This window comes from Pteropus medius, unplaced genomic scaffold (assembly GCF_902729225.1).
Source record: "Pteropus medius unplaced genomic scaffold, Ma_sr-lr_union100, whole genome shotgun sequence".
Classification (NCBI taxonomy): domain Eukaryota; kingdom Metazoa; phylum Chordata; class Mammalia; order Chiroptera; family Pteropodidae; genus Pteropus; species Pteropus medius.
Genome location: NW_024343105.1, coordinates 1,214,274 through 1,241,696, shown reverse-complemented (window position 1 = coordinate 1,241,696; position 27,423 = coordinate 1,214,274). Strand labels below are relative to the sequence as shown.

The window sequence follows — 27,423 nt, the reverse complement described above, 5'->3', positions numbered from 1 at the left end:
TCACAAACTATCACAGTAGTGTACATGGATAAGTAACGCATCTAATTTTCTGACTATATCACAGCAGCTCCAATGGAAACCTGAGATGCTGAAAAAATGTACCACCAAGAGGCCATTTATGAACACATTAGTTATAATTTTCATCTTTGCATGTAATGGAGGGCTCACTACATTGAGTCACTGAAGATTGCCTGATGATTGGTCCATTTCCCCCTTTTAGGGGATTTCTAGTGCCACGCTCCCAGATTAGATCATTGTAAAGGAAGGGGGCCAATGGGACATCATCCAGATTGTCCATCAGTGCAGTGGATGCATGCTGTCATGAAGGCATCACTTCAACAGCAAGTTCAAGTCAATAGGAAAGTAAAATTGTTGTCACCACAGTAGTAGTTACAGACTGTAACACGGCAAAGGCACTAAAATGAAATTAAATTATCTCTGTTCAAACAGATGTGTCATCTATTTGCATGGAAAACCTAGAATTTTTGTTTCTCATTTAGATAAGAACACTCTTCACATTGTTTCTCACAGCGATGGTATTTTATGAGGACATATGAGCAAACCTAATAAAAGTTCAATTAAACAGCATACGTGTAACTCACTGTGTATCTTAGGTGCTTCAGAAATGTAGCTTGAGTGACCTAAAAAGGCTAAGCTTAGCCGCGTCTACCTTTGTTCTAAGCGCTCGCTGCCATAAAAACAGTCTGTGCACTCGATCCAAAGAAAATCCTTTCTTCACCTCACAGTCCCACCGCCCCCGCCCCACACACAGGGCCTTAGTCCTGAGCAGCAACGGGGTCTGAGCTACCCCAATAGCTCTTCTGGCACAGGATGATGAAAGCAGCCTTGTTTTTTGTTTTCCTTTGTGTCTGAGATAGAGTTGGACGGTCCCCCACGGCGAGGCTGGCAGACTGCTTTCCATAATTCCTACCTCTGTGACCCCTCCCCCACTGGCCCCTGGCAAAACCAGCCTGTTTTGTGAAACCTGGCAAGGATGGGAGGCTCAATGTGTTTGAACAAACAGGCTCCTTGGCACAGCAGAAGTCTGGGTAATTTTCTTAGGGAAGTTGAAATCCAAATCAGGCGAATAATAGGCAGCCGCAGAGCAAATGAATTCATCATCTGACATCATGTTGGCTTGTCATCTGATAAGCCCCAGAGGTGTTACTGTGTCCTAAGATTTGAGATACTTTCTCCACAAAGAAGAACATGCGAGAAGTTAAGTGATTATTTTGATGCACTGAGTAAGTGTGACAACTGATGAGGGCTCTTCAGAGCCAGTGGCCCTGGTGCTGGCACTGGCTTCATGAGTGTTTCTCAAAGGAAGCAAGTGGACTGCATTTAGGCAACAAGGATTCAAACACAGCTTTTGTGTCCACAACCTTGATGTTGGCTGGGACCCCAAAGCCCCTGGAACCTGGCTTCTAAGGTTGTTCATTCTGTCTCTTATGGGCCAACGGGTCTTGCTGACACGGCTTCTCTCTTGGCCATGCACAGAAACCAGCATGTGCTTTCCGGAATGTGCAGGCAGAGCATGGCAAGGTGTTGTCATTCAGTCAAAAACAACTTTCAGGTGGAATGGAAACTCATCAATTCGATGGCTGTTCTTTTCTGGGTGTGGCACTTAACATAAAATGATTTTACAAAACCCTTAAAATGATCTGAGAAACAAGATTTCAATTGGGGAGATCTGGATTCCCCATGTCCCTGCCCTAGTCCTTTCTTTCTTTCTCTTTTTGTTTTGGTTAGAAAGAGAATAAGGGCCTGGCTGAGAGATGGGGATTTTATAACAGAAAAAATGTTCTGTATGAAGAACACTAAGGCATACCAATGATTTATCAGGCAAGGTGGGGTCCAGCTTTGAAGCAACCAGGAAGGGGAGACCCTTGGGAGGACAGCGATGACCATGGCCAGCCCACCATGGGAGCACCATGCCTTGATGCCACATCGCCTACCCAGGGATTCTAGTTGGTGTCCTTTGAATAAATTGTGCTGCAAGAGATCTGACCTTGTACATGCAGCAAATGGTCCTTCCCATCCTCTATAAAATAAAAATCCTCCTAGCTGTGAGACTGCCGAGTGTAATTACGGTATAAATGCCAAGTCGTCTTCTTTTTCCACCAGTCACACCTCACATGCTGGGGCCTTTAGTGCCACATGGCTGAGAGGGTCTGTTTCTCAACGGTGGAGGTTTAAGGAGCTGGGCTTCCCTTACTGATGCCACAGGGACAGATGGGACGTTTGGTAGTTTGCCTGAACGTGTGGATGGTGACTGACTCTTCCTGTGAAATATGGGCACATTCTTCTGAGAGCAGCAGGCAGTTCTGGCACTCGGGGTTCGCTGGCTTCTCAACGCAGCAAGATGGCTGGTGGGATTGGATGCTGGGTTTTCCAACCAAGTGCTTCACCATTTAGCTCCACTTAGGATTTCTGTACTGAGAGGCCTTTATGACACAGTTCTCTCTCGATTTTCTCCAGCAAGAACTCCTCGTCACTAATTATGACACCAAGTCTTTTATGGCTCATGGCTTCATATTAATAAGATCAGTTTCTTGCCTTTGAGTTGAATCAAGTGCTGTCACTCATTGACATAAATTCTTAAGATTTTTTTTTAAACAAAAGCTTGGTAGTCACACCAGGGTCACCTTAAAACTGTGGCTGTCAGGTAGTGAATGTCATGCATGGATAAATGTCAGGGGAGGAGGTGTGGTCCCACTGCCACCAATCTGAGCCTACTACTTATGCAGAACAAGGTGATCTTTAAGATAAGTGTTATTCTGTTTGGTTCAATCTGTATCCTGAAGGTACGAAGTGGTACCTGTCTAACTGGTAAGTAACAGGAAAAGGGGCTTGGAAGCCTGTGAATTTACCTGCATGTAGGTGCCTTACATTCATGGCATGGTGTTGCCATCCGGTCAAAAAAGACTTTCTGGTGGAATGGAAACTCATCAATTCGATGGCTGTTCTTCTCTGGGTGTGGCGCTTAACATAAAATGTTTTTATAAAACCCTTGAAATGATCTGAGAAACAAGATTTCAATTGGGGAGATCTCGATTCCCCAGATCTGAGCTATTGGGGTAGCTCAGACCCTGTTGCTGCTCAGGACTAAGAACCTAATTCAGCTGAGTGCATTCAACACTTGTCACTGAGCACCCAATGGATTCAGCTGTTGTCTGAGTTCGATGTTTATGCAACCATTAACGAGTATTTATAATACAAAAGAATGAGTTTGTTCTTTTTTTTTTTTTAGCCACATGATGCGGCTTTAAAAATTAAATAACATCTGTTACTTTTTGGATCATTATAACTGGATTCCCATCAACTCTACTCCACTGCTAATTCTCTACTTCTTTCTTTTCTTTTACTGGTAGCCTCTCTTCGGTCATTTCACTGCTTATTGACGCCTTCAAGTGAGGAGAAGTGAAGGAAAGTGACAGGAGTCAGGTCTTCATCTGTCAGTGAGGCTGCTGGTGGGGAAGCTGCTGGTGGGGAAGCTGCCGTAGAACACGAGGAAGGAAGGAGCAGGAAGTGGCTTCATGGTCCCTGGGGGCCTTCCTGGGGGAGCCACCCATGGGACTCCCTCTCCCCTGAATTAGCAACTGAGAATTAATTGTGTATCATAGCTCCTGCCACAGCACCTAGAGCTTTGTTAAGTGCTCAGCACATGCTAGTTGAAACTAGGAGACAAATTATAGGTGACTTCATCGCCCAGTGATCTCTTAAAGACACTTATTTTTATTGTTTCAAGGAAGAGACCATGCCTAATTTTGCTTCTCAAGCAGAAGAACCTTCTTATGGCTTTCTTAGTTCAGTAGTTGAGTGGCCGTTTGAGTCACACTTTTATTTCACTGTTATGGATTTTGATTTCAAATCAGTTGGGACACAGGGCAAATTAAACAGGATGTCGCTCTCTCCAAGTGATGGACATGTAAGAGTGCTTTTTTATTCTATTAGATCTATGTCCATAAAAGGTGATTATTGTCGCTGTCAGCCAGAAAAATTAGACATGTTGCTAATGGGAATAACCAAAGATAACAGCCTCCTTGTTGATACACGTAGTGACAAAATTGTATTAACCCCGGCAGACTGAGAAATGTTTTCTCTTGTAAGTAGTCTTGAGAAACTGCAGCTCCAAGTCCGATCATTTAGCTGTTGCTGATTCTGACTTTGCTTTCTGGTTCACACACTGGAAAATTCCTTACATTTTAATTTTCTCTGTGTGTATGTGTGCGTGTTGTGTGTGCGTGTGTATGTGTGTTTAAATGCCACACCCATAGCTTCACCTACTGGAAACATTTAACATTTCGAGCACCTCAGTGTATAACATACTTTGTGTATGACCAGGTGGTTAGATTATGACTTCTGAATGCAGATTTCCACACTGCCATTAAACATGATTCTAATCTCCTGTTTTCACAAATGGTTCAAGCTCACATGAATAATTTATACCACCGAACTCTAAATACATAGGTAGTTGATCAACTGACCGTAGTCTCATAACAGGGCCCCGCCCCAGGGGATTAATGATGACAAAAGGAAAATTCTGAGGTGTCCTAAACTAAATTACAGTGTGGAGAGTGGGAGGAAGAGACCAGACCAAGCAAGCAGCTACTGGCTGTGGGCCAACCAACAGCAGACTTCTCATGCTCCTGGATGTGTGTTGGGGCTCCACCCCGCCTCTGCATGCACTTTGGGACTGCTGCTTGTAACCCATCAAAGGTAACAAATGGTTCTTCCTTACGGACTGTGCATCTGTCCTAGAACTGCTCTTGCTTCTTTCAAAACAGCTTACGTCTTTATTCTCCAAAACATAAGGTATAAAAGCACCCATCAACTCCAGGATGGTGACATGTGACCTGCTTCATCCAGCCCTGCTGCTGGTGAGTTAGACTTCATGCCCCAGGATCTGTTCCCTTTCTGGGGAGCATGTGGCTCAATAAACCCTTTCTTTCAGAAAAGCTTCGGGCCAATAACGATTTTTGTTTAACTGTGATCACCTCCTTTGCTGCTTAGAGCAGTGGAGAAGAGGAGGAGGAGAGAGGTGATGAGGGCCAGAAGGAGAGCGAGTCTGGGATTGAGTGCAGCTGCAGCAGCGACAGGAGGAGAAAAATACATGTCCTCCCAGGCTACCTGCAAACTTTTGTAAATCCAGCTATCTTGGAACATGTTCATTAAACGAAACAAAATATTGTGGATTTAGCTTTCAGTCCCAAAATTCTGTGCCCAAATGAGCTTCCTGAAGCCCAGGCAATTCCCGAGGACCACAGCTTAGTATTCCATTCCTTGGACTCGTCTACAGAGGTGATGAACAGACCTTATCTACACTTGGGTGAAATTAGGGTGGGAGAAAAGGGGAGAAGGCCGAGGATGAAAGAACCGTCACTTCTGCACGGTGCTTTCATTCCTCCAGATGACCACCCTGAGGAGAGATCACCTAACTGGACCCTAGGAGAACCGCCGGGAGATGGGTGTCACGACCCTCATTTTTTCTGGTAAGGAAGCTGGATGTGTAGACATTTACTGTCCTTTAATTTTCCAACTTTGGGCTTAGTGGTTTATCATCTGTCCTGAGCTGTACTGTAAGTTATCTGAAGGCAGGCTTTCCCATTGTCACACGCTTCCCCACCCCAAGAGTTAGTGTCGTGCCTCACACAGACATGCACTGGTACTCGGTGAACAGCCAAAGTCGAAACAGGCATCAAGCTAAACTCTTGAAACCATACTTCTGCCTTCTAGGTTTGTCCTTGACACATTTTTTCCCCTAAGGGTCTAAATAATTTTCAGTGCCACTTTTACCATTTCTCATTTGTCTTTTTCAGCATCTCAAGAACGTTCTAGGGATGTTATTTTTATTCATCTATTTCTCCTGTTTCTCCTCTTTTTAAACTGATGCTGGGAATGGAAGTAATAATTGGGTTTTAGTGCTAGGACTGGGTGAACAAGGACAGGATATTTTTTCCTGTATAAAAACTGTTTATACTGTCATTAAGAATATATCATTTTAGAGGAAGAGAGCCTTCAGGAGCGAACCACTATTATTCTTTGCTTGTTATAATTTACAAAAACAAAAAAGCTTCTCTTTCAGGTAGCAGACAGCCACTGACAGCCCCAAACACAGGTGCTCAGAAATGTAAGACTCATTAACACCCAAATGCCTTCGCTTTCTGATATCCTGGATGCAACCGCATTAGCACTGGTCGTTATAGCCATTCAAAAGTCCGGCCAGGACCCAGGGGTCCAGTAAAAGTTAAGGTGCAAGTCCCTTTGAGAGGGGAACATTTAACTGACCAAGTCATGTCGGACATGGCTACACTATAATTTAGATGCATGTAACCCTTCTACATGTGGAGTTGTCATTTCACCTTGTTCCTCAGTGTGTCAACAGAGTTCACACTTACATATCGTCGAAGACAAGTCTCTGCCTCTTGCAGTCCTGGTGGCTGTTGGAGCCAGGAGACCATGGCTCTGTCTGTGGCCGTGACTTATGGACAGCATTTTCCGAATTGTTGTGAACCATTTTCTGAACAACAAACAATACACGGTCTTTGAGAAACTTGCCCTCTGCCTGGGTAACAGGTTTGTTACCCAGAACACCTTGTGTCTGATTTTTTGTTTAAGTAAAGAAAAAGAATGCATGCATTCCAGTTCTCAAGCTGAGGGCTATCAGGTATGGGGTCCAGTGTCATTCTCACCACACTATCATGAGGGAGGTCACTCACAGATGCAGAAACTGAGGCTTGGCAAGGTTAAGGTACTTGCCCAAGCGCAAACGGCGACGGTGGGTGGAGGCCCAGGGCTTAGCATCTACTTTTCCCAGTTGACCAGACCTGCGTTCTCCAAGTTGACTCTGCATCAACATCAGAGACTGCTGGGCCCCATCTCCAGAGTCTCCAATTCAGTTGGCCTGTGGTGGGGCCTGAGAACATGCATTTCTAACAAGTTCTAAGTGACGCTGATCCAGGGACCAAGCTTTCTGAACCACTAAGCTGTAACTCATGGTTCCTCAGAAAAGAGAAGTCATTCAGGCCGCCAACTGACTAGTTATCATTTGCGGTCTGTGAAGGTTAGAAAAAGCCAGAGGGAATGACTAGATACTAAAATGTGTTTTTGGTCTATGTCCATGCTACCCTGAACGAGCCCGATCCTGTCTGATCTCAGAAACTAAGCAGGGTCAGGCCTGGTTAGTACTTGGATGGGAGACCACCTAGGAAGACCAGGTGCTGTAGGCATAAAAAATAAAATAAAATGTGTTTTTGAAAAACAACACTATTGATCTGGGGAAAACTTAAAAAATCGTATTTCCTGGGGATACAAATATTTATGGAGCACTCACGGTATGCTTAATATGTGGGTCAGAACACAACTGTTCACATCGATTCCTCTGAAGTAATTAAAGTAGAGTGTATACAAATGCTTCTTTAAATATGGACCGCTTCCACGTGCTGATCAAGCCTTCTTGTAAGAGCCTCTGGCACTCTGTGCGTTTCCTTCTTGGCAGGCATGGTAACTAATTATGGATGTGTGTGACCCCTCAGCTAAGTCACTCTAGTCCCCAGCCAGGCTAGGGTTTCGTGTGGGAGGGACCGAATCTATTAGATCATCATTGTTATCTCCACTGCCTGGCACACAGCAAGTGCTTGCTCGATAAACATGTGTTTCGTGAAAGAATAGCTAAATAAAGTCTGTAATTTCTTTTTACAATTGTTAGCACACCATAGTTGCTTGTGACATAAGGGTCTAGAAGCAAAGAAAAGTTTTGTTTGTTTTTAAATTTGAATTGTAGCTTTTTATTTCAGGTTTTTCTAGTGTGGTTCTCTCAGATCCTGCAGCCTAGAATTAAAGGTAATTCTTTCCAAATGAGGGTACATAGGGGGTTAGCTTCCTGATGACACGGTAAGATTTAGGCTCTTGTGGGAACTTCTCACAGCATTTTTACATCTTTTAGTTCGTGGGACAGAGTATTAAGTACTGCCTCCCGCTACCTCTCTGCAGGGTCCTATTGTCGTGTCTCATCACTCTCTGCCTCACAAGCCGGCTGGTTTTGACAGGCAAAGTAACCTGAAGAACTCAGGGGGGAGAGTTTGGAATGAGCTAATGTGCCCCACAGGATGCCTGGTCCAGGGCCACCCGCTGGTCAATAGAGGGGGCAGTAAAGAGGAACTAATGAGTAGTGTTAGTTGTACAGGTGTCCACAGGTGTTGGGTTCTTTAAATAACACCATCTCATTTAAATCTTATGACACTGTTTTGCAAATAAAACAGGCTCTAAGAGATGAAGCAGGTGGCCCAAGGTCGCGTGGCCACTATGATATAAGGAGAGGCAGGCTGTGGATCCCAATACCCTGCCCTCCCTGGCACGAGAATCGCCCTGAAGAGGTTGTGGGAAGAAGGGTGGTGGCGGGGGTGGCCCATCGTGGCTGCTACACTAGTCACCAAGGGCAGAACAGGAGCCCTGAAATCTTGGCCTGGGGTTCCCCATTCCAGGTTTAACTGTCCCAGGGCAAGGAGTCTTTTCCAATGAAAAGGTAGGTTTGTCTAAAACTCCCAATTCACTTTGTCTCCAGATCATGTTGCTTTGGGGTGCTTTCTTTTCAGGATGAGAAATGAAATCCTACAAAGAGCCTTCCTCAGCAGAAGGACCCTCATGGGGACTGTCCCTCTACAGCTCTCCTGGGCCAGGACTTCCCGCGGTAGCCAGGGGGCACCCTTCTGGGACCTCAGGCTGGTGTTCAGACTGCTGGGCTAGAGATGAGGAGCGGGTGTGCTCAGCTTCATTTTTACTTTAATTGGGACAGGAAGACACCAACGCACCGTGAGTTCTCCGCTGTGAGGCTGCAGCTGGTTCTCGGCCTTGTGCTTTTTGTTGGAGGGGGCAGAAGTGAACAAACCGCCACCATTGGACCTGCTGGAAGACGTCAGGTCCTCGTTGGAGTGTTTGTGTTTAGAGGCATCAGAGAGGGGTGAGATCGGCGACCGGAGCATTTTTTCATTTTTATTTATGGGTATTGCCAAGCTGAAAAAGGAAATCGCAGTAATGGAATGTCACACAGTCGGCACAGGGACAGGTAAACGTTTTATATATGACCCAAACCTCCTATTTAAAACCTGCTGGCAGGAAGATGTTTAGGGGGAATTATTATACCAGGAAACAATTTTATGGCATTAGGGCCATAACAAACAATAAGCAAATTTCACTCATCGTTTCTTTACTCGTCCTACAGGATGGAGAGTAATTCTGGAGTTAAACGACTAAGAATAATAAGACCTTCATTTTCTGAGTTTTTCATCCAGGAATCTCAAAATGCACACAGCTTTCTATTTTCCTAATAAGCATAAGCAGCGAGTAATGAAATGGCAAAGTCAATCAAATGATATGTGAGTTCACCACTTCTGCAAGGACTTTTGCTAACACCTGATCTTGTACTAATTATATGAAGAATAACAGGACCATAGAATAACCTGCAAAGCAAGAAGCAACTTTCGAGTGTTGGGTGTCCAAGCAAGCCAGGCATTGATCAGAATTAACACAGAATAGAAACTGTCATCAGAAGTTATATTTTCCGATTTCTAGCTCCTTATTTTGCTTTCAAAATGACTGTCTATAACTCCCCCCAAAATTAATCATCAGAGAAGGGGAGTTACTTGTATTCAGTCTTTGCAATTCATATTATATCGACAGGACTTTCTCTAAAAGTTAACTTTGAAAAAAAACTGGGAGAAAACCACATTAGCCTGAAATAAAGTTAATCATTGCTAATTTGGGAGGCTCATAGATAAGAGTCAGTTAAGAAAGGTAAATCCATTTAACAAAGATTTAGTCGTTATTCTTGCAATTGGCTTTTTAATTGCCTGTGTTGGCTATCACTGCAAACAAGCCACTGAAGTCACTTCAAAACGCAATTTCTTTAGCTGGTGGCGACAGTATAGAAATTACAAACTCAGGCGTCAAATAATAAAGCTAAGGTTCTCAATGTTATGCAAATAGATATGTGGAGGGATAGAATTTGTGGTGTGAGATTTCTGGTTCAAAAAGCACTGGACGTCTAACAACTTAGGAATGAGAGGATGCCTTCTGGAAAATTGCCTTGGGCCAATCAAAAGTGGCTCAGTTCATGATAAAGGTAGCGATGTTGGAGATGGAGGCCGATAGTCTCCATATAATGGTTTCTTGACATGTGAGAGAAAAATTCCTATTTTTAAGTCTACTATTTTGCACACTACGTCATTTTAAATGTTCATGAAAAACTAAATAATTACATTAAATATTGTCATAGACATAATGATTATTTCTTCTTCATCATTATAATATGTTTATATATTCAGAAACTTTGGATATCCTCTTTGGCGTGGGTGATCACCTTGTACATGGGGTTGTTTTATCACATGGTAAAACTTGAGACTGGCTATCATAAATCTAGAGGTACACAGACCATCTTTTCTAGAATATTCTCAAAGCACTTTGACATGTATCACGTTGTTATTTACCAGGAAACCAGAGCGAGCAGACTCTGCCTTGCAAAGGCTCTAGAGAAAGAGCTTATTTCCCAGGGTCCATGAACTTGGATGGAAAAAAGTTACATCTTCATTTTCATTAACCTCTCACTGAAATTGGACGTTTCCTCCCATTATGAATGAAAACAAGAGACCAGAGTAGGGGCATGGCAGGAGCAGTAGTGGCAACACCTGCGACTGTGCCACCAGCAGGAATCACAGATATATTGTCACGTGACAGTTGCTACAGACCTCTTGAAATAGTGTTTATAGTCATTGCTACTAGAAATTATGGCAGTTAGTAGGTCTGCTAGAGAGGGTACCTGATGCATTTACAAAGAGGCACAAATATTAACTACACCGCACATTTTTGAAAGATGATTTGGAACCACATTTTCCCCATTTGCATTTTCTCAAAAGTTTGGGGTACTATCCCTTGGTGCAGAGTCTGTGGGAGAGCCCAGCATCCCTCTTGCTGACACCCTCAAGAGCCTTCGCTGTCCTGTCCAAGGTGACCCTGATGTTGCAGTGGGGCCTGGCTTGTGCACCCTCCCTCACTCTCCAATTTCCTCTTTGAGTTTCAGTGTCGCTTTCTATCTTTTCCTAACCTTCCGGTTTACATTTTTATGTGTTGCACTGAAGCATTCATCTCCCCTTAAAAATTCAATGTGCAAGTCCGGGAGAGCGAAGTGTGTCTTTGCCAAGGGAAAGCGGCTTCCAAGCTGCAGTATCTCTAAATGGAAAGAGCTTCCGTCACTGATGGTGAGCTATTCGCTTACAACAAATACCTGGGACCTTGCCTGGCTAGAAAGACATTTGTCACAGAGGGGATTCAGTGTAGCATGCGTCTGTCTAGAACCCCCTCAGAGGAGTCACCAGGTGGCCATTTAACCTTGGAGACGGAGACCCTAACAGCACAATTTTAGTCCAAATCTAAGAGCTTCAGGAGCATCATATGGAGATTCCGCTCAAAGTTGATGTTTCTTCCTCTGTATAATAAGTTTAGTGTGCTTATGGGTATAGTGGCTACTAAAATAGTGGTCTGAAAATTCAGTTATTAAGTTTTCGGAGGGAAGAGTGCGTTTCTGGGAGTGTGTAACCAGTAACTGGTCTTTTGTTACAAAGAAGTATTGCCGCACACCTGGGGCTGTGACATGAGGCTCACATATCCTGGTACAATTACTAGCCTGAAGTGAAATCAAGGGATAGAAGTCTGGAGACCCAGACCAGAGGAGTGGTTAAAAAATCTGACTCTCCCACAGTACAGTTGATGACTTGCAGACCCAGAGGTGCCCCCAGCTCACCTCCACCTTCAAGGGAACACGCATACCTGTTGATGGCCATGCTGCAATGGTTCGCAGACAAAGCATTACTGACAGAGGTGGTTGGTCGTGATGAGCTGTCCTTTTCCCCCTGGGCCTTCTTCATCTCCCTGTAGTCGTCTTCATTGTCACACTGTGTGGAAATGAGCAAAAACCAATCAACTATGGGTTTCAAGGGAGTGTAATGAGCTTGCGTCAGCAACCTCCACAGAACAGGCCTTCCAGGGGACCAGCTGTGCCGGCCTCTCCACGGAGAATCCTCAGCAGCATGGTGGTGGCAGCATTATTAGCTCTCAGCTTAGGTTCCCAGCAGCTCCTCATCAAAGATGAACTTTGTCCCTTTTACTACTGACAGTTTTTGAGAGGAAAAGCATGTACCATGTGGGGCCAAAGTTCGGGAGGGGACACTGTGAATGATGACAACTTCTTGGCCATCAACACACCCAATTTAGCCAAAGACCTGTTCTGAATTCACACTGCAGCTTCAGTATCTCTCATTCTGGCATTTCTTGGTATCTGAATAAGGTATAGCAACGTGCTCTGGGCTTAATGCCATAAGGGAAGTGACAAGTTTGGACTTTTTCTTTTGAAATTCATGGCTTTTATGAAGAGGGAGAGAGAGGGAGAGTGGATCTTGAAAGTTATCATCTGGAGAAAAAAATTTTATAACTATGTATGATGATGGATGTTAACTGGACTTATTATGGTGATAATTTTGCAACATACACAAATATTGAATCACTACATTATATACCAGAAACGAACATAATGTTATGTCAATTATATTTCAATTTTTTTTTAAAAGCAGGAAGAGTAATGCATAAAGTACTAAAGTAGAAAACATTTCCCTGTCTTTCAAAGTCTCTTCCTTGACCTGCCATGGTGGTGTTTATTTGCTAGTTCATGCTGCACTCCTTGAGGGGTGGGGATTCTTGGGGAGGGGGTGAGTGTAGACTCTCAAGTGCCCAGGGGTCCTGTCCTGCAACGGGGTGCACAGGCATGGCCCAGCAGCGGAGGGTTCACGCTGTCAAGAGGTCAGGAAGTCTCATTGGGCATTTCCATGGCCCACTCTCCAACCCAAGGCAACCCAGCAACCTTTAAGGGACTGCAGTTTCCTCTCTGGGACCCCTCCATACCTGAATTGGAGTTGGGCACGGTGCCTACCCTGACTCCACCCTCACTGTGCCTGCTCCCTGGCCCCTAGGGGCCCAAGGCAGCAACCCCGTCCATGGAAGGCAATGGCAAGGGTGGGGTGTTGCACAGAGCCAGAAGTGCAAAAGGCCAAAGGGCAGGCAAAATCCGTCCTGGGGAAATAGGTGGGACTGCAGGGGGGCCAAACTCCATGTGCCCCTGTGCATACTCTACTGTCCCATCACTCCGCATTAGAGAAACACAAGTACAAAGATAAAATGAAGAATTTCAAGATGGCAACCACAGGCATTAAATGAAGAATTTCAAGATGGCAACCACAGGCATTAAACTTCAAGCATGAACCCTTCTGAGGGGCCTTGTGGGAAAACACTACGCAAACCTTGGGCTGACTTCTTATTGCGAGACCTGAGCCGGACAGCCAGGGTTCTCTCCTGGCTCTGCCCCGTATCACCTAATGAACCTGGGACACGACGCTTCAGAATCTCTGAGCCTCAGCTTCCTCATCTGTAAAATGGGCATGACAATAGTATTTGCCTCTAAAGCTGTAAGGACTAAATGATTTAATATGTAAAGTACTTAAAACAGCATCCCTCATGGGGACATACTTATGTGTTAACTGTTGTTATTGATTTTGTCCTAAATTTGGAACCACCCATGATTACTGCAATCTGTGGTTTGTCATCCATTGTATTTTTCACTGTGGTTCAAGTGACTTTTGAAGGTACAACAACAGGAGGGGGTGAAAAAGCCTCAAAATTGGCTTTAATGCATGATTAAGTTATTCTCATGCTCAAAAAGCTTCAACAACTGCTAAGCAGTTGAGTCTGCTTCCAGGAAGGTGTCCAGCCCTCCCTGCTCTCCAACTGCCTTTCTCACTCCTGTGCTCCCCTGTTCACCCTTTTCCCTCTTTTGGTGCAATTTAATCCCTGATACTCTGATTAGTCGTGCACCATGTAACGATGTGTTAATCAATGATGGACCACATATATGACAGTGGTCCCATAAGATTATCATGGAGCTGACAAGTTCCTGTCACCTAATGGCATTGCAGCCATCCTAACATCATACACATCACTCGCATATGTGTGGTGATGCTGATGTAAACAAACCACTGTGCTGTCAGTTGTAGGAAAGTATAGCACATGCAATTATGTACAGCACACAATGCTTGATGATGATAATAAACGACTATGTTACTGATTTATTCATTTACTATACTATATTTTTCATCATTATTTTAGAGCGTATTCTTTCTACTTACAAAGAAAGTTTACCTCAAAACAATGTGCTGTGTTACGCTGGCAGCAGCCTCATACATCTTGTATTTACTGCGTATCTTGATTGCATCATTTTCTCTTGTGCTTGATTTAATCTCATGTTGTTTGGACAGCAATGTGCTTGTACAGGCTCCCAGCCCAGGAGCAACAGGCTATCCCACATGTCTAGCTGTGCAGTGGGCTAGACCACCTAGCTATGTGTCAGTGCGCACTGTGAGGCTCACACAACAGTGACATCGCCCAACATGTTTCTTAGACCCTCTCCGTTAGGGACACGTGGCTGTACTTGAATGTCCCCCCTCCTCAAGGCCCTGCTCCCAGTCCCTCTCCGCTACTGAATTCTGCTCGGTCAACACAACTGGGAGCAACAGCTGCTCCCAGTTCTGATGCTGCAGCTGGCTCCTTCTGCAGGGCCCTGGTGTCGGACACTCTGTGTTCATGCTTTACCCAGTCCCAGCCTCGAACTCTATGGGGCTGTTGACTTCTTAGTCAGTGAATGATCCCATTACTGATGTCACCCCACCCTTTCCAGCAAAGAATGGGGTTCACCCTGTGTTTTGCTTTTGTACAGGCCCAGCCTCCAGCTTGCCTCACACACTTGATAAAGATTTCCTGTGTGCCTACTTCAGCATGCAGTGGTATAGGGGTTTGTTATTTAGAACCATAGAATGGGAATAATAATGGTACTTCGCGCACTGAGCAGTTCCAAGGACTGAGTTACACTCATAGCAGTACCTGGCACACACAGAATACCACGTGAATGCCTGCATACTCCCTCCCGCCAGGCCATCATCTCCCAGCCTACCTTGCGTTTCCTCTTGGATTTTGGCAAAGCCTTTTCGGCAGGTGTGTCGGATGGCTGGCTGGGAGGTGCACTCTCGGCGTCCTTGGTGGCAGGAGCACTCAAGACCCCCGGCACCCGGGGCAAGTGTTCTGGGATCCTGGACAGAAGGGTCAGGTCGATTTTGACCCATAGGGACCTGACCTCATCACTGTCCTTCAGTGGGGAGAGTAGTTCATTGCGGCCGAAGGGGACCAGTGTGTAGAACTGCTCCTCCAGCTCCTTGGCAATGTCATTGGTGGTCCTGGCGTTGATGGAGCCCACCGGTGCACGGGGGCCACCGCCTCCGCTGATGCTGCCGGCAGCCTCCTTGAGCCTCTGGTCACTTGCAGAGGCTGTAGCAGCCACCGCCTGTGCTTTGGCCAGAGGGTACACCTCCTGCTCTGACTCCAGGTCTGAGTCCGAGGAGGAGGACGAAGATGATGACTCTGTCTCGATGAACTCCTTGGACTTGGGAACAATTCTGCTCAGCCCCCGTGTGCGGCGCTTCTCACAGGTGACAGAGGCAGAGGCCCGTAGCTCCTTGCGGTGGCCTATTCTGCTGTTGCTGCAGGGCCTGGCTTTGGTGGGCTCTGGGGGGATCACCACACCTGTCCCCAGGGCGTCGGCGGGCTCCTCAGGCCGGTGGCAGTTGGCGCTGTCGCTGGCTAAGGTCCTCTCCGTGCGCCTAGGCGGCTTCTTGCCTGCAGACCTGCGAGCAGGCGTGTTGTCGGGGGGTGCGCCAGGGACTGCAGGTGGCGGGGCAGTTGTGGTTACAGCCACTGCCACGGCCGCGGGTGGGGACTTCTGCTTCACCCCCTTGGCCCCTGGCGCCTTGTTTGCTGTCCTTGGCCTCTGCTCCTCCTTGCAAGTGCTCTTGATGTCCTTCTCTCTCAGGACGGCCTGGCACCCGTCTGGGAGCTTCGTGCAGTCCTGCACTTGGTCTTTCCCTGGGGCGTAGTACTGGCTGCCCTCCGGCTCGTGGCTCTCATTTTGGATCAGGATAGGCGGCTTGTGGGGATTAACTTTGTTCAGCCATTTATCCAGCTGCCACTTGTTAGAGGACGCCGGCTCAGCCTAAAAGCAGAAAACCGACAACAAACAAAACATCTTTTACTACTGACTCACTCAAAAGGGGCCGGGCTGTTTTTATCTTACTTACTCCCCTAGGTGTATGAGCAGAAAACCAATGGGCTGGAAGCAAAAGAACGTGGGCACAGTGGGAGTGTGGGGCAGCTCTCGTTGTGGTGTCCCTTTCCTGTCCCAGGTCACCTAAATGGCAGAACAGTACTTTGAAGCCTTTTTGGATAGCACTGTGCTCCATTAGAACCCATTTCCAGCACTTTTGAGTGTTATATGATGTATATTTTTTATAATTATACATAGATACATAAACTTGAGATTCCACGAAAGTTAGTGGGGGCATAGTTTGGAGGCTCTGAGTGTTAAAGCACTCATTTTTTTTTTGTAAGACTTAAAATTTGGGGGGAAATCAGAAAAGGGGACCAAGTGGAACCCATAACCCCAGTGAAGGAACATAGAGTTAATGCCGTAAAGACAAGTAAGGCATGGTTACTCTTGCGGAAGCAGTAACTGGGGGGATGGCTCATTCTGTGGTCTAGAAGTCCTGTTTCCGCGGGGCCTGGAAGGTTGGACTTGGTCAGTCCATCTTTGACCTGCCTCCACTCCACTTTGCCAGAAAAGTTTCAGACATGGAAGTGATGATGGAAACCTCTCTGCAAGCACTTTTGCTGACTCAGAACAAACCACAGAGGTGACAAGTTTAAACTTGGCCCCGTAGACTGGTTCCAGGGGTCAGTGACTGCTCTGAAACACAATATGAAACGTAGCATAGATGCACTTTTCTAGGAGAAGGCAATAGTTCTATGTCTCATAAAAAGGTTAAGAAATGATGATTTTACAGGGAGCAATTGCTTGATTAGTTGGTTTCTAGTAACAGTCCAGCATGTATGGGAGAGGCGGCAAACATTCATGGCAGGGTATGCCACATACACTGGCCCCACCGCCATGTTTAATGCTACTTCTCCCTCCCCGTTCCATGGCTCACACCTGTAACGTGGGAGAATGTGGATGACTGCCTATAGCCAGGACACAGCTGCACATGGGGAGATGTGCACTGAGACACCCTGGTGGGAGTGCTGGCAGTGAAGGGGAGAAGTGAATACACTCAGTGTGGGGCCCATGCCTGACGTGCTTTAGGGTCATTTCTTCTGCACTTCACAGCTGAAGAAAGCAGTTTCAAGGGCCATTTTCAACACATCACTAAATCACACTTCCTTTCTCAAGGATCTACAATGCCTTCCTATTACTGCCTCTTAAATGAAATCCAAATTCCTTGGGCTGGTGGTGTTCAAGAGCACCCATCATTTTTCACTGCCGCAACACCCACAATGTACCTCCCACCTCACACATGTCATCTAATTTAATTCATACAGACAAATGTTATCACTCCCAATTTGTAGCTGAGGCTCAGAGGGGTTAAGTGACATGTCCAAAGCTGCCAGGTCATTAGGCACCACCGAGACTAGGTTTAAAGACCAGCTTCTTTCCCCTGCTGCTTCGTTTCAACTCCCACTGCTGTCTGGAGCAGCTTTCTGGAAGGGGGACCTCATTCCTTTGAGAAATGTTGGTCTACAAACTAAAATGATCCAGTTAGGTCTGATTTTAGGAGAACACCACTAACTTCCCCAACATTGCCTGTGCCCTCTATATCCTCAACACATAGCCTTTCGATATCCATATCCATTTCATGTGTACATTGTAGGTCTGTTCCTTTGTGTCCCCTGAAGTGGCTGTAACAGGTTAAGGAAGCAGACTGCTCTGAGTCTGCTCCTACTAAGACCCACTCACAATGAGCTGTCACTCAAATTGTATCATTTATCCCTCAGGACAACTGCACAGATTGTCCTCACAGGGATGTCTGCCATTTGGTGGGGGAGGCGCTTGTGGCCAAGAAGCTTAACCATGAAGAGTTAAGTGGCAGTGAAGAGGGGGAAACGCAAAGCTTTGAACCCTCGTCCATGGGCATGCTGCTGGTATGGCCATCCATCAGAGTCCCTGCCCAGTGTTTTGTTTGTTTGCTCACCTGCTGCTTTGCACTTTCAGCCATGACCCTCCTCCCTGGTTGCTCTTCTCTCTGTTCCTACAGAAGCATTCACCTATGCTTTCTCTGGACCCCGCTGCCAGGTACCCCAGAGATGCCTAATTAAGAAGCTTGTGGAAACATTGAGTAACTTGTCTCTCACTCCTGCTGATTTTCAAGAATCACTTAGGGCAGCATTTTCCAAAATGTGCTTTTAGTTTGCATCGTCCATGAGAAAAGTTTCCATGGTCAGATAAGTTTGGGAATTCACAATGGAAAACACAGTCTACCTGAGCGTTTCTGAGGGACGGTGAAGCCCTAGATCTAAGAGAAGGGTTAAACCTACTAAACCCTGGCACTCCTCAAAACCAAGGGACCAGGCTCTTTGTCCCTATGCAGTGCCTGTGACTTGGGGAACGTTGATCTCGGGAGCTCCGTGTGTGAGTGTAAACATGCTAGCTGAGGGGGAAGGACTTTGATGTGAAAGGACGTACTGTGTCAGGAAAAACGATGAAACTCAAGTGAAGAAAATGAAGCTAAGAACAACTTGGCAAACCTTGGGCCACAGAGAGAGGGTCTGCAGCGAGGGAAACAGTTTGCGCAGGCTCCTCTGTGCTGGCTCACAGACATGGCATTATACTACGGTGATTCATGCAAAATGCAGTGGCATTTTACAACCGCGGCCATAAAGAACAGTTCAGATGAAAGTCAGTGAAGCCCGTGGGTTTCGGGTACTGGCACACTGAGGGGGGATGCAGGTGCCTTGGAAGGTCCTCTCCTACTCCCCCGACATCATGATGTTAAAGGTAGGGGAAGCGAGGGCCAGAAATGCTTTGCTTCAAAGCAGAATAAACTGGTCTACATCGTGGAAGGTGAGGTATGGCTATACAGAGCCACCTTGTCAAGTGGGGTTCAGGAAAACAAGCCTCACTGCCCTCTGCAAGGTGACCTGGGTCAGCTCCATCAGCATGAAACTGTGACAGTGTGGAGGGCCAGCCGAGTCATGCTCCTTCCCTTCTGTGCGATTCTCATTCTGTAAACTTGCTTTATTTCTAAAGGGGGTGTGTCTTGGGAAAAATGTTAGAAGAAACCTTTCATTCCAACTAATACATTTCTTTCCAGCAGAAAGAAGTAACTTGCAGAGTGGCTAATACCTCACTTGCTACTTGTGCATTCTCTCTGCCTAAAGAAGCGAAGAAAACAAAACTGGGCGTGGCTTCAGGCAACTAAATTGTTTGGAATCTTGCCTCCTCTCCTCAGTCTGGTCCTCTGAGGGCTGCTGGAAGAAATGGCAAGAGCTTCCTATTATCCCCAAGGAGTTCAAGTCTTTGTAATTATCCTTGACATTTACAAAGAATTTGCTTAAAGCACCTTATAACGAGTTCCCTTAGGCTGAGATTCAGCCTCACCCATGAGCTCTAGAAGTCATATTTCAGCAAGAAAATAAGACCCAACATTCATGAACTTAACCTTCAAAGTCACAAAGAAGAGCCTGGACAGGGGGTCTTCACAGACACTGACACTTCTTATCCACTTCCACTGCCCTCAGCTTCTGCAGTGTCCCAGAACCCAGTCACTTCCTATAACTAACACTATTCTGGAGTTTCTCAACATATGTGGCATGAAGCTGGCTTTGAAAAATACCGTTGAACTCCTCTATTTTGCTGAACTCCTGTACCTTTCTGTTTCACATTATTCCTGTTGTTATGCCAGTTCTATGAGGACCACGACTTTCTCTGTCAGATAACTGCTGTGTCTTGGAGCCAAGTGCCATGTCTGTGGCAGATGTTCAATAAGTATTTGTTGAATGAACACTGAATGAATGAATGAATGAATGAATGAAATTATGAAGAAGGAATAATAACTTTGTGTCTGGAAAGAGTCAGGGTTATATCAACATCTGGCTTGTATAGGTTAATATTGCTCAGGTAGACAGAGACAGAGAGAGAAGGAGAGAGAAGAAGGGAGGGAAGAAGAAAGGTGGGTGGGGAGAGAGAGAGAGAGAGAGAGAGAGAGAAATTGATTTGTGTCACCCTTCACGATTCTCCCCTCTTACCACCATGGTCTGTATAAGTGGCTTTGATTTTATTTCAGAGCCTATTTAGAAATTTGGGCCCCAGAGTGTACAGAAGGCTGTAGGTAAGAAATTAAATCCTCTGATCCACGGTAGAGTCAAATGTTCACACACTCAAGAGGAAACTACTTTATTTCTTCCTTAGAAATCAAAGTCTACCTTACAGATGCACAGACTTGAGAAATTTGCTCCCAGCCCTCTCCCAAGAATCTCCATGTTCTGAATTACTTTTTATTTTTCACCTTCCCCCTTTAAAGTAGAAATAGCCATATTTTTATTGGTATCTTATAATGCTTTTATATGAGGCATCTAAATCTTCCACACAGATACTCATTATACCTATAAAAGGTTTCATTATTATTTGTTGGTTGAAGCTAATTTTTCTTTTTATATTTTCACAAAGAAAACATAGTTAAGGTTTTATTAATATTTATAGCTCTTCTAATCCATGACAAACTGCAAAGAAGTAAGATTCTAACCACGTCTACTCCTCACGAGTCCTGTCCCGGTGATTTATGGGCGACTGCACTTCCCAGGAGGTAAACTGCCCCGGCTAGTTACTGCCTGGCTGACCCCTGGGGAGACCGACCCATAGAGTATTTCCAGTCACTGGTTATTTATAGCACATTAGGAAACTTCTGGAAGTCAAGATAGAGATTTTTGCACAATGAAAGATGAAGTTTCTATACTCCCAAGAGAGCTGTGTAATTAGGAGAAGTGTGAGGAGGGGACAGAGTGGAGAAAACGATGAGCTCAAACAAACTCTGATGGTTGCCAAGGGGTGGTGGCCTCAGGGGTCGCTGCCGTCACAACCGAGAGGTAGGAGGCGGTAGGGAGGTGTGAGAACCAGGGGCCATGGACTGACTGCCTGGCCGCCCAGGGGAAAAGCCGGCCAGAAAGGCTCAGGCCAGCGCAGGTCTTACCTCGGGGCTGGGGTAGTGGGCAGGCTTGCTGCCCTCACTCTCGCTAGAGCTGCTCTCGGTGTCCGAGTCGGATCCGGAGCTGCTCTCCGAGTCACTGGATGAACTGCTGCCGCTGCTGCTGCTGCCGCTGCTGCTGCCCTTGCTGGAAGGCACTGAGGCTCTGCAGTTGGCCTGCTGGACCACGGCGCTGCCAGCCCACAGGGTCCCCCGGGAAGGAAAGGGAAGGAAAGCCAAGTGAGCAAACACGAAACACCACTGAGCAAGCTGTCATTCCACCAGAGGAGCAGGAGGCACAGGCCGCACATCTGTCAGCCATCACTTGGCACTCAAAGAGCAATCATCAAGGTCAAAGGCATTCTAATGGTTAAACGAAATAGTACCTACATATAAATAAAACTGGGAGTGAAAGTTGGCGCCCCTTGATTGACGGCCACACATTATTTGTGTGGTCATTTTAGAAGGGAAGGTGGTATAATTCCAGAACCGCTGTTCCTATTTTGCTGCTGCTTCTGAGAATAGCTTTTCAAATGCATCCCCAAATCTAATCATCTACAAAAATGCAAGGAAATCCAAAATGCTGGAAATAGTTTGTAAAAAAATGAAAATTTCTGTTTGCTTTATTTTAGGACGTGGGCTGTGAGGATGGACACAGTGTTCTGCTCTGTGCTTTCAATGGCCTGCTGGAAGGTTCTGGAGACCGCAGGACCGGCAAAGTTATATAGTCTGGGCTTCCCACCTCTTCCCGCCCATACACTCGAATGCTGTCGCCTTTATAGGAGCCGGCTTGCTGAGTAAACAGTAATTTTCCTTTGAGCTCTTTATGAATGGACTAAAGATCCATTACTTACACATTTTTTTAAATATATATATTCCATACTTTAAAATTCAACCTTAGTATAGTTAGGTTAGTATATATTCCATATAGTTAGGTTAGTATATATTCCATACTTTAAAATTCAACCTTAGTATAGTTAGCAACAGCATTTCAAATTATACTTTATGTTCATTTCCATGCTGGAACTTGCCAGCAAGTTACAGACTCAAATCATACACTCAAAGAGAACAGGAAAAATGGTCACTTTCTAATGGTAATTAATTAACCACAAAAATCCAGATAGCAGACATCCACCCAAAGAGTGAGCCAAAAAAAAAGTTTTGGTACTCACATAATATTCAACATCTTCAAAGTCTGTATTAATTGCTTCTACACACACCTGAATTTGTTCTTTTGAGGTCATATTTTAAACCCAGAAAATGCAGTGACCACTTTTTGATGTCGAGTCAGCAAATATGAGCTTGGCCCTTCTAATTGGGACCAGTGCTCAACAGGAGTGGACATTAGAGAAGGCCAGGGGCTGGGGAGCTTGTTAGGGTTTAGAGTTTCAAGTGCAAAGCAGCCCGGACAAGGTAAAGGAAACTTTTCACCTTCCCCTTAAATCTTTGACAAACGCTTTGCCCAAAGATAGAATCTCATAAATCTTCGGTGTGAGGGGTTAATGCTCATTGGAGCCTGGCTTCTAGGAGAATGCCAAGACAAGAAGCTGTCCTGTAGGAGATATCTGTAGGAGAGTTGGAACATCATCTTCTCTAGTGGTTTCTATGTCCCCCACCAACGTCATGGTCCATACCTACTGTGTGACAGTAGACAACATCTGCACATTTAGGACGTGGGCTGTGAGGATGTGTCAACATCAGACAACATCTGCACATTCATGTCTTGCCTGAACTGGCGTGACTTCTTTGGCAGCCTCTCATTTGTGTCTGGGGTTGAGTGAGGAATCCTGGCTCTTTGGACAGAGGCAGGGAAAGGAAGGCTAGTGATCAAAGGGCTGTGATACCACTTTCTTCCCTCATGAGCTAAAATTCACCTTTCCCGGTGGCTGAGCTGGGATGCCTACTGTCAGTGGGGTCATTAAAAACAAAAAACCTTAGATTCTGGCCAAACATGAACACCTGGCATCCATGTTAACAGCCTGTTAAGAGACTCCCAAAACACTGGGGAGAAACAGCAATAAACAACCCCCCACTAAAAAAACCAAACTCACATCCAACAACCCCATGTTAATAGTTTGTCAGCAGGCCCCAAAACACTGGGGAAAAAAAATTCCAAAAACAAACTAACGCCTCCTCCCCAATTAATAAAAACCTAAACCTGAAAACCCCCTAAAGTGAAGCAACACATGGTAGAGGGAAGAAATATGTCTCCCTGCCACATTCTGGGTGACATCTGCTGAAGACTGAGAAATTAGGACGGACCAAGAGCTTAGTGATTCACCAACGTGATGGCCAAATGCTCTGAGCACAGAGCAGTACCGTCCACAGGCTTTAACTCAAACAACAAAGAACCTGTGATGCGCCTGCTGTGTGTGTCTGGGCATTGGGTGAGCACAGCAGAAGCGGCAACATGGATGGAGGGACTGCCTGCCTTTGCAAAAGCAGCACTTCGATCTCTGGGAAAATGTCCATTAACCAGTTCCCGTGCTGCCTGCCTCCCTTTCACGAGGGGCTGTCCTATAGGAATGAGACACACCAGCCCAAGGAGACAGATTCTCTTGGCCGAATTACGTTGGTGGAAAAGCCTCAGGCTTTCATGTCTTCCTTCCTTAAATTAGGAAATTCACTTAAAATGAGTTTTACTGGCATAACTATATTTGTTTTTAAAACAGTTGAGAGAGCCAAGAGTTTTAGGTTCTTCTTCATGTTTTGCTTGTAAGGAGGGTCACGATTGACTATATTCATGTTTCAATGGTTGGGGTAGAGAATGTGTCACCAGAAAGAATCTGTGTTAAGGGTGGGAGCCTGGAAGGACTCTGGTGGCTCCGGCTGTGGCATCAAGAGAACTATCCCTCCGTCCACAAAGGCTGCTCCATTAACTGGTGTTTGTGCAGGTCCTTGGGTGTCAACTGGTTGTTAATAACTGCTCTTGTCATGACTGCATGAGGCTGCTGTGCTTTTGCTGAAGCAGCTGCAGCAGGGAGGGTGGCAGAGTAAATTCTAGGAAGCTGGATGGGATGGTTGTCACAGTGACTATAATAAAAGGGTTGGCTTAGCTATTCTGGGAGGCCTCTTTAGAGTCGCAGAATCAAGATGGAAAAAGATGCATCGGAAAGACCTTCCTGAAAGACAAGGCTGTATATATTTAAAACTGCCAACTGAAATTTTAGCGTGCCAATTAGATGTCATGTTTCTGTACCAAAGATATTAAAAAAAAAAACTTAATTTAAAAAAATTAACTTTTTTCCTGAAAAGATAACATAGATCGGTTGGCATGATGACACAACCTTTGATAATTTTTACGAGAGTTCTTGGACCCTATGCAACATGGTGCCACTGAGTCTGCAGACATGAAAACATCAGTGAGATTATGGAATAAGTCTTTGTGTCACCCAACTTAGCAAAGTGCCAGGGACATAGTAGGCATTTGAATGTGATTACTGAAAAAAAAACAAAAAAATAGAAAAAACCTGTCATTGGGCTAATGAGTTTTTTTTAATAAGCATTGAACCTTTCCAAAAGGTTACAATCTCTCTTTTCCAATAAAAAAAAATATTTAAGAGAATTTCAGCACCTCTTGTGCTCTTCCAATTTTGACACTTCTTCCTTTCAGAGGATATTTCTTTAAATGTTCTCTAAATTTCATCTGTTATAATTTAAGTCCAGTTCGCTCTTAGATGGTTTATTTAATTTTTGTATTTTGATTTCATGAAATGTTTTGCTGTTTTCATGAGTGGTCAAGACCAAATACACTTTGAGAGAGTCCTGGCTTTATTCTAATGACCTGCTTTCTATGTCCTTTCCTTTGGCTGCACTGACACATTCCTTTCAGAATCTGGCCTGGGCTAAGTCTGAATACAAACAGTAAAAGAAAAGATCTGGAAGCTAAATGACAAATCCTGGATCTCAGAGTGAAGGGTGCATTGTGTGGCCTGGATGAACACCCATAGCCGTCCACAAGCTTTCAACCACCAAGTAACTGGGAGGCAAGCTGTCTGCCTGCTTGGCACCGTATGGACACTGTGATGCCCGACAATGGTGCCTCGCATCCTGTGGGTGCTCCACTGGTCTTGGCCGAGTGATAATATTACAGAGGAGGCCACGGCACTTTATCACTCAGCACTCAGTATGAACTCAACAAGCACTTGACTTCCAAACTGTAATCGGTCCCCTAGCAACAGTGTTCCTGTATCGAAAGCATCTTTAGTGATATCAATTGAGCTAAAACTATAACCATATGATGAGAAGTGAAAATGGCAAAAGCTGGCACAAAGTTTACTGTTTACTTTCCAAAAAAACAAAGCTGATAGGATGGTTGGTTCTGTACTAACCTTTCTTTGCTCTGTATTAACGGCCAGAAACAATTCTGTTAAATGTGGCTTTTGAAGCTCTTCATGGTCTGGCTTCAATAAGATCTCCAGCTTTACCTCAATGGGTCCGTCCCTAAACTGCAGTCATAATAATTTCTCATGATTTTGACCACCTGTGCCTGGTTATAGCTGGGTGCCTTTGCACATGCCATTCTCTGTGTCAGAAACTCCTTTCTCCCTTTCTTCCATTATCATCTCCTCACACTCCAGCACTGAACTGCTTCACTGCCCTGTTCCGTGAATTTTTTCCCAATTTCCCCACACATAATGGAGGTTTCCTCCCCTGAACCCCTAGAACACAATGCCCATTTCTCTACTGTATCCCTTACCATATTAAGGATAGGAATAACCTAATTTATCCTTGCATCCCCAAAGCTAGCAGAGGGTCTGGCATAAACAGATTCTCAACAACTATATGAAAGAACTTAAAAGAAAAATGATTCTTGATCCAGCATGTAAGTCAATGTATTTGTTATACTATGAAGTAGCTAATGAGATGTTCATATACACAACATATGTATCTTTTTCTGTTGCCTTGGGACTGGCTAGGATTTCATAAAACTGATATCTCTAGAGAGCTACTGTCTATGTTACAGACTGCAAATTGAAAAATCTACAGGGGCCAGGTGAGTAGTATAAAGGAGTGAAGTCCAGGTATAAGAAAGACAAATGCCTAACACATGATGATAAATGACAATGGACCCTTGGCTCCCTGGCAGGGAAGGAGTCAAAGTGGGGAGAGCGCCGTCTGGTCTAGCACCGCTCTCCATGTCAGCATACCCCTGCCATGTGGAAATGAGAAGCCCTAAATCCTGATGTTTATACCAAATCTCCTGATTTTCAAATGCTAGTAACTAATTTGAAAAGTCTAACAATGAAAAGTTCCACTGTATTTCAGCAATGAAACGCATCTGTAGGTCAGATGAGGCTTGTAGAGCACCAATTTGAGACCCCTGATCTACTTCCTATTATTACACATTCTGAAAGCCTCTGATGCTTCCATCTAAAAGAAATGGACAAAAACAAAAAACAAAAAACAAACTAACAACAACAAAAAAACACAGCCAGGAGTTTTAACTCTCTCGGGGATTTAGATTAGCAGAGACAAAGAAGAGGTTAACCAAATACACTCAATCAATGCACTTATTTAAAACATTTTTAAAATTTAAAATAATTGATTCACCAGAAGCTGCAAAAAGAGTAGAGACATATCATGTACCCCTCATTCAGTTTCTCCTGTGGCTTCATCTTCTATAACTACAGTAGAGTATCAAAAGCAGAAAACTGACAATGGTACAATGTGTATATTGTTCTACATAATTTTATCACGTGTATAAATCTGTGTAACCACCACCACAATCAAGATACAGAGCTGTCCCATCACCACAAGGCTCTCCCTCATGCTATTCCTTTAGAGTCATGCCCATCTCTCAGCCTCACCTCTGGCAACTACGAATATGTTTGCCATCTCTTGAATTTTGTCATTTAAAAAAGTCGAATAAATGGACTCATATATTGTACATCCGTTTTTTAATGGGATATAATTTAAGTATAGTATACGTCATTTTGAGATGGACATTTTTTTCAGTCAAGATAATGCCTAGAGATCCACCCAAGTTGTTGAGTATATCAAAAGCTTGTTATTTTTTATTGATTCTATGGCATGGATGTTTAACCATTCACTCACTGTTTAACCATTCAACCACTAGGGCACTTTGGTTGCTTTTAGTTTTTGGCTATTATAACTACTATTATAACTACTGGCTATTATAACTACTATGAGTATTTGTGTAGAGGTTTTTGTATATGTTTATTTCTCTGAGACAAATGTTAAGGGATGTGATTGTTAGGTTGTATGATAAGTGTATGTTTAGGTTTTACAGAAACTGCCAAATTAT

At 44.8% G+C, this 27,423-nt stretch overlaps 1 protein-coding gene and 1 pseudogene across 5 annotated transcripts in view; one reads left to right on the top strand and one right to left on the bottom strand.

Moving 5' to 3' along the window:
• Nucleotides 1–27,423, bottom strand: part of AFF3 (ALF transcription elongation factor 3) — a 461,951-nt gene that overhangs the window by 17,047 nt on the left and 417,481 nt on the right. For all 5 annotated transcript variants that reach the window (XM_039867117.1, XM_039867115.1, XM_039867119.1 and 2 more), the window contains 5 exons: nucleotides 21,162–21,348; nucleotides 15,047–16,138; nucleotides 11,821–11,945; nucleotides 8,811–9,012; nucleotides 6,399–6,520 (listed from right to left, as the gene is read on the bottom strand). In XM_039867117.1, the coding sequence (XP_039723051.1) occupies nucleotides 6,399–6,520; nucleotides 8,811–9,012; nucleotides 11,821–11,945; nucleotides 15,047–16,138; nucleotides 21,162–21,348 (1,728 nt within the window). The remainder of the gene's footprint in view (nucleotides 1–6,398; nucleotides 6,521–8,810; nucleotides 9,013–11,820; nucleotides 11,946–15,046; nucleotides 16,139–21,161; nucleotides 21,349–27,423) is intronic.
• Nucleotides 7,111–7,229, top strand: LOC120606056 (uncharacterized; annotated as a pseudogene).